This window comes from Salvelinus sp. IW2-2015, linkage group LG4q.2 (assembly GCF_002910315.2).
Source record: "Salvelinus sp. IW2-2015 linkage group LG4q.2, ASM291031v2, whole genome shotgun sequence".
Lineage (NCBI taxonomy): Eukaryota > Metazoa > Chordata > Actinopteri > Salmoniformes > Salmonidae > Salvelinus > Salvelinus sp. IW2-2015.
Genome location: NC_036843.1, coordinates 26,071,252 through 26,079,289, shown reverse-complemented (window position 1 = coordinate 26,079,289; position 8,038 = coordinate 26,071,252). Strand labels below are relative to the sequence as shown.

Sequence of the window (8,038 nt, the reverse complement as noted above, 5' to 3'; positions counted from 1 at the left end):
AAGAGAAGAGATTGGAATCTGACAAAACACACTTGGAGAACCACACTGCTAGCGCACGACAGGCATGTTGGGTTTGGAACTCCTACATGTGCATCTCGATTGACCACAAAAGTCTACAGTAAACATTCCTCAAGTCAAATTTTTTTTAACCATTTTTCCGGGAACATGTATAACACCATGCATTTACAAAATCACAAGGCCACCAGGTCTGCCACTATAGACAGTGAAACATGACTGTTTGTAGCATTAAACAGCTCTCCTGGAGACCACAACAACAGCAGTGTATCTGACTCACGCTGCTCTATGATGTCTGGTGATGCAGAATCTGAGAGCTGAAGGGAATCCGTCCATGCCCAGAGGAGAAACATAGAATATGGGGAAGGTGTGTGTGTCTGTACTCACTCATCTGGATCTTGAAGGAATCGAGTCCTCCCCCGAGAGATAAACATAGAATAGGGGGGAAAGGTGTTGGTGTGTCTGTACTCAACTCATCTGAGTCATGAGTGAATCAGTCCTCCAAGAGAGTAAACATAGATAGGGCGTGACCTCTGTTGGTGCGTGGGAGCATGTTCACTCACCTGGATTAGAGAGCGAAGCTGCAGTGATGTCGACTAAGTCCAGCCTTTTCTGAAAGCCCAGAAGGCACAGGTGAAGCACGATAAGATAGAACTAATATCCAGAAGCCGTCACACTGTACTGCATGTTCAATACTGTGTTCAATCACAACGTACACACTGTACTGATGTTCATTACTGATGTTCAATGACACGTCCAACACTGTATGATGTTTAATACTGAATGTTCAATAACAACGTCACCTGGTACTTGATGTTAAATACTGATGTTCATACAACGTCACACTGTTACTGATGTTAAATACTGATGTTCAATACAACGTCACACTGTACTGATGTTAAATACTGATGTTCATATACAACGTCACACTGTACTGATGTTAAATACGATGTTCAATACAACGTCACACTGATGATGTTCAAACTGATGTTCATACTAATGTTCAATGACAACATCACACTGTACTGATGTTCAATTACAAAGTCACACTGTACTGATGTTATACTAATGAAGAGACCAACGTCAACACTGGTTCTGATGTTAAATATGATGAAGGACGAACGTCACACTGTTCTGATTGTTAATGATGAAGGACAACAGCACACTGTTACTGATGTTAATGATGAGGACCAACGTCACACTGGTTACTGATGTTTACTGATGAAGGACAACTCACTGTACTGATGTTAAATACTAATGAAGAGCCAAACAGTCACACTGGTACTGATGTTAAATACTGATGAAGACCAAGTCACACTGTACTGATGTTAATGATGAAGGACAACATCACACTGTTACTGATGTTAATGATGAAGGACAACGTCACACTGTACTGATGTTAATGATGAAGACCAACGTCACACTGTACTGATGTTTATGATGAAGGACAACGTCACACTGTTACTGATGTTACTGATGAAGGACAACGTCACACTGTACTGATGTTAATGATGAAGGACAACGTCACACTGTTACTGGATGTTACTGATGAAGGACAACATCACACTGTACTGAGTTAATGATGAAGGCAACGTCACACCTGTTACTGATGTTAAATACTGATGAAGACAACGTCACACTGTACTGAGTGTTAATGATGAGGACAACGTCACACTGTTACTGATGTTAATGATGAAGACCAACATCACACTGTTACTGATGTTAATGATGAAGGACACGTCACACTGTACTAATGTTAATCAGTGATGAAGGACAAACGTACACTGTTTGATGTTAATAGTGATGAAGACAACGTCACACTGTACTGATGTTAAATAGTGATGAAGACCAACATCACACTGTTACTGATGTTAATGATGAAGGACAACGTCACACTGTACTGATGTTAATGATGAAGGACAACGTCACACTGTTACGTGATGAAGGACAACGTCACAATGTACTGATGTTAAATACTGATGAAGACAACATCACACTGTACTGATGTTAATGGATGAAAGGACACGTCACAACTGTTACTGATGTTAATGATGAAAGACCAACGTCACACTGTTACTGATGTTAGTGATGAGGACAACGTCACACTGTTCTGATGTTAATGATGAAGGACAAACGTCACACTGTTACTGATGTTAATGATGAAGGACAACTCACACTGTACTGATGTTAAATATGATGGTTCAATCAACGTCACACTGTACTGATGTTAATACTGATGTTCAATACTAATGTTATAAACATCACACTGTTGATGTTAATGATGACAACGTCACACTGTACTGATGTTAAATACTAATGAAGACCAACGTCAACACTGCTAACTGATGTGTTAAATACTGATGAAGACAACGTCACACTGTACTGATGTTAATGATGAAGGACAACTCACACTGTTACTGAATGTTAATGATGAAGGACAACGTCACACTGTACTGATGTTAACTGATGAAGGACAAACGTCACACTGTACTGATGTTAATACATGAAGACCAACGTCACACTGTACTGATGTTAATATGATGAAGACCAACGTCACACTGTACTGATGTTATGATGAAGGACAACTCACACTGTTACTGATGTTAATGATGAAGGACAACGTCACACTGTACTGATGTTAATGATGAAGACAACGTCAACACTGTACTGATGTTATGATGAGGACACGTCACACTGTTCTGAGTTTAATGATGAAGACACGTCACACTGTACTGATGTTAATGATGAAGGACAACGTCACACTGTACTGATGTTAATGATGAAGGACAACGTCACACTGTTTATGAGTGTTACTGATGAAAGGAACCATCAATGTACTGAGTTTAATGATGAAGGACCACGTCACACTGTTACTGATGTTAATCTGATGAAGACAACGTCACACTGTTACTGATGTTACTGATGAAGGACAACGTCACACTGTTACTGATGTTAATGATGAAGACAACATAACCTGTACTTGAATGTTATATGAAGGCAACGTCACACTGTACTATATGTTAATAGTGATGAAGGACAACGTCACACTGTTACTGATGTTAATATGATGAAGACAACGTCACACTGTACTGATGTTAATGTGATGAGACCACATCAACAACTGTTACTGATGTTAATGGATGAAGGACAACGTCACACTGTACTTGGATGTTAATGATGAAGACAACGTCACACTGTTACTGATGAGGACACTCAACTTACTGATGTTAATTGATGGAAGACCAACTCACACTGTACTGATGTTAATGATGAAGGACAACTCACACTGTTACTGATGTTTAATGATGAAGACAACGTCACACTGTTACTGATGTTAATGATGAAGGACAACGTCACACTGTTACTGATGTTAATGATGAAGACCAACGTCACACTGTTACTGATGTTAATGATGAAGGACAACGTCACACTGTTACTGATGTTAATGATGAAGACCAACGTCACACTGTTACTGATGTTAATGATGAAAGACAACGTCACACTGTACTGATGTTAATGATGAAGACAACGTCACACTGTTACTGATGTTAATGATGAAGACCAACGTCACACTGTTACTGATGTTAATGATGAAGGACAACGTCACACTGTACTGATGTTAATGATGAAGGACAACGTCACACTGATCATACGATGACTACGATTAAATACTGATGAAGACCAACGTCACACTGTTATGATGATTAATTAATGATGAAACCAACGTCACACTGTACTAATGTTAATGATGAAGGACAACTCACACTGTTACTGATGTTAATGATGAAGGACAACGTCACACTGTACTGATGTTTACTGTGAAGGACAACGTCACACTGTACTGATGTTAATACTGATGAAGACAACTCACACTGTACTGATGTTAAGATGAAGGACAACGTCACACTGTACTGATGTTGAATACTGATGAAGAACAACGTCACACTGTACTGATGTTAATGGATGAAGGACAACGTCACACTGTTACTGATGTTAAATACTGATGAGACCACACGTCACACTGTACTGATGTTAATACTGATGAAGACCAACGTCACACTGTTACTGATGTTACTGATGAAGGACAACGTCACACTGTTACTGATGTTAAATACTGATGAAGACCAAGTCACACTGTACTGATGTTAAATACTGATGAAGGACACATCACACTCTTACTGATGTTAAATACTGATGAAGGACAACGTCACACTGTTACTGTGTTAATGATGAAGACACGTCAACACTGTTACTGATGTTAATGATGAAGGACAACATCACACTGTACTGATGTTAATGATGAAGGACAACGTCACACGTTACTGATGTTATGATGAAGGACAACGTCACACTGTACTGATGTTAAATACTGATGTTCAATACAACGTCACACTGTTACTGATGTTAAATACTGATGAAGCCAACGTCACACTGTACTGATGTTAAATACTGATGAAGGACAACATCACACTCTTACTGATGTTAAATACTGATGAAGGACAACGTCACACTGTTACTGATGTTAATGATGAAGGACAACGTCACACTGTACTGATGTTAATGATGAAGGACAACATCACACTGTACTGATGTTTAAATGATGAAGGACAACATCAACACTGTTTACTCGACGTTAAATACTGATGAAGGAAACGTCACACTGTTACTGATGTTAATGATGAAGGAACAACGTCACACTGTTACTGATGTTAATGATGAAGGACACAACGTCACACTGTACTGATGTTAAATACTGATGAAGACCAAAGTCACACTGTTACTGATGTTAAATACTGATGAAGGACAAAGTCACACTGTACTGATGTTAAATACTGATGAAGACAAAGTCACACTGTTACTGATGTTAAATACTGATGAAGACAAGTCACTGTACTGATGTTAAATACTGATGAAGGACAAACCGTACATTACTGATGTTAAATACTGATGAAGGACAAAGTCTACGACTGTACTGATGTTAAATACTGATGAAGTGTTTACTCTCTGGGAGGACTGATTCCCTCAGATCCAGATGAGTGAGTACAGACACACACACCTCCCCTATTCTATGTTTACTCTCTGGGAGGACGGATTCCCTCAGCTCAGATTCTGCATCACAGACATCATAGAGCAGCTGTGAGTCAGAACACTGCTCTGTTGTTGTGGTCTCAAGGAGAGCTGTTTTAATGCTACAAAGTCATGTTTCACTGTCTATAGTGGAGACTGTGGCCTTGTGATTTTGTAATGCATGGTGTTATAATGTGTCCCGGAAAAATGGTTWAAAAAAATTTGACTTGAGGAATGTCTACTGTAGCCTTTTGTGGTCAATGAGATGCACATTAGGAGTTCCAAACCAACATGCCTGTCTGTGCGCTAGCATGTGGTTCTCCAAGTGTGTTTGTCAGATTCCATTGCCTGCCTGTCTGACTGCAGTGTTCTGTTCTCTACAGGAGTCACTAGGGCTGAGTTGCAGTMACGCAGCGTCCACTCCCGAGACTGAGAGAAGGTAAGACCATAGAGATGCTGTATATAACACTTAAACGGTTCTTATTCTAGATCTATCAACGGCATCATCTCCTTTGTTGTGGAGTGTATTGTGGACTATATTGTAATGTGATGTTTCTTATACAGTGGGGAGAACAAGTATTTGATACAGCTGCGATTTTGGCAGTTTTCCTACTTACAAAGGCATGTAGAGGGTCTGTGAATTTTTATCAATAGGTAACAGCTTCAACTGTGACGAGCGGAATCTCAAACAAACTCCCCTGGGGTTACGGTAGGACAGTGAGTGGGACGTCACTTCCATAATCTTCTCCAAGGCTGCGTGTCAAAATGGCAACTATAAATAGATGCTATTCCCTAATTTAGTGGCACTACTTTTGACCAGGTAAACTTCGTCTACTAGTCTACCAACGGAACACTTCGTCTACTAGTAAACCAATTTAACACTTCCTCTCCTTCCCCCTATTGTGAGTTTGGAAGGATGGATGGTCATATTGTAAACAAAGGAGAATAAGGGAGGAATCTTGGTCCTGAGTAAACACGGTACTATACACTGAGTCAGCGGGGTGTCGGCGACACAAGATTTAGGTTTGTTTACACCTTAGCTTTATCATTGTCCAGTCTAAAACAATAGGAGAAGTAGTACCTCCTGTTAGTGTGCTCTAAAAATCAAGCCCAAGTCASCTCAAAGTCACATGACTTCATACAATATGCTGGTCTTGGGTAGCCACCTCTGAGAGTTGGTTCCTTTCAGAAGAACACAAGCCTTGATTACTACTAACCATGCTGACGGAAAGGTTGTAGAGTACTGGGCTGGCAGTGACTAGGCAGGGTGCCCCCTTGTGGCCACCTGTAGAATTGTGTCAGTGGGGGTTGATAGTCGCTAGCATCAGCAACAACTATCAGTTGATGTCAGAGGAGAGAGACAAGGGGAAAGTGACAGGGTGAGGGAGGAGAGCGAGTGGGGAGAGATACAAAGGCCACGTGAGCAGCGATGATGTTGCAGTGAGTGCAGTCAGGGTGTGAAAAGCCCCTATTGTTGTTAAGATAGCCACTGTGGTCTGACCTCTGTCCAGCAGCCGGACCAGCGCTGACTAGCAACATGTTTTCCCATCTGGACTGACTGACTACTGGGAACGGTCCCCACTAACACTATACTGGCTTGGTCTGGTGGTAAGAGGGACAGTGCACGTTTGGTTTGTTGGGGACCGTGCATGTTTGTGAGGGACAGTACACGTCTGCAATTCTTGGAGAGAGAACTCAGGGTGGATAAAGTGGTGTTTTGTCAAAGATGGTACAGTAGGATAGCAGCAGTACAATGAAGAGAATTGCATCAGAAAACAGGTGAGGATTTGTCTGTTATCTTACCAGACTCTGCATCTTCTATTTCTCGGGTTGTTTTTTGTTTGTGCCATCTCTTGTTTTTGATTCTTGGTTGATTTGTAGGTTGGCCATGCATAAATCATCTGATGATGGATCAGGGGGTAAGTAAAACATTTAATAATCATCAGTTCTGTAATTTGATCGGTCTGAAGTATAGCTTGGTCACATGTATACTGAACAAAAATATAATCCATCGACCTGACAGGTGTGGCATATCCAAGAAGCTGATTAAACAGCATGRTCATTACACAGGTGCACCTTGTGCCGGGGACAATAAAAGGCCACTCTAAAATRTGCAATTGTGTCACACAACACAATGCCACAGATGTCTCAAGTTTTGAGGGAGCGTGCAATTATCATGCTGACTGCAGGAATACACGTGATCTGCGGTTGTGAGGCCGGTTGGACGTACTGCCAAATTCTTAAAACAACGTTGAGGCGGCTTATGGTAGAGAAATGAACATTAAATTCTCTGGCAACAGCTTTGCCGGTTGGATGTACTGCCAAATTATCTAAAACGACATTGAGGTGGCTTATGGTAGAGAAATGAACATTAAATTCTCTGGATMATTTGGCAGTACGTCCAACCGGCCTCACAACAGCAGACCACGTGTATCCACGCCAGCCCAGGAACCTCCATCTGGCTTCTTAACCTGCGGGATTGTCTCACACCAGCCACCCGGACAGCTGATGAAACTGAGGAGTATTTCTGTCTATAATAAAGCCCCTTTTATTTTTTATTAAGCCTACTACGCAAATGGTAGCTTAATCCAAAATGCTATATATCAAATTTGTAACCTCAATTGTGGATAAGAAATAACTGGCTAAATTCAATCTTCAAAGTGAGTACTAGTTTAATTTGTTATAACACATCATAACAACGTTACTGTGTATGCTAGTTACACATACATTTCAAATAACTACCCTGCACAAAAATAGAAACTCACCAGCAACAATTTCAACGATTTACTGAGTTTAGCAGTTTCATAAGGAAATCAGTCAATTAAATAAATAAACAAATCTTTCGATTTCACATGACTGGTCAGGGTTCAGCCATGGGTGGCTTGTGGAGGGTATAGGCCCACCCACTCGGGAGCCAAGGCCCAGCCCAATCAGCATGAAGATTTTCCCCACAAAA

General features: G+C 40.8%; 1 protein-coding gene across 1 annotated transcript in view; it reads left to right on the top strand.

Moving 5' to 3' along the window:
- Positions 1-8,038, top strand: part of LOC111963076 (SAM and SH3 domain-containing protein 1-like) — a 150,823-nt gene that overhangs the window by 108,252 nt on the left and 34,533 nt on the right. Inside the window, 1 exon segment of the mRNA XM_070443309.1 lies at positions 7,479-7,563. Coding sequence (XP_070299410.1) covers positions 7,479-7,563 — 85 coding nt within the window.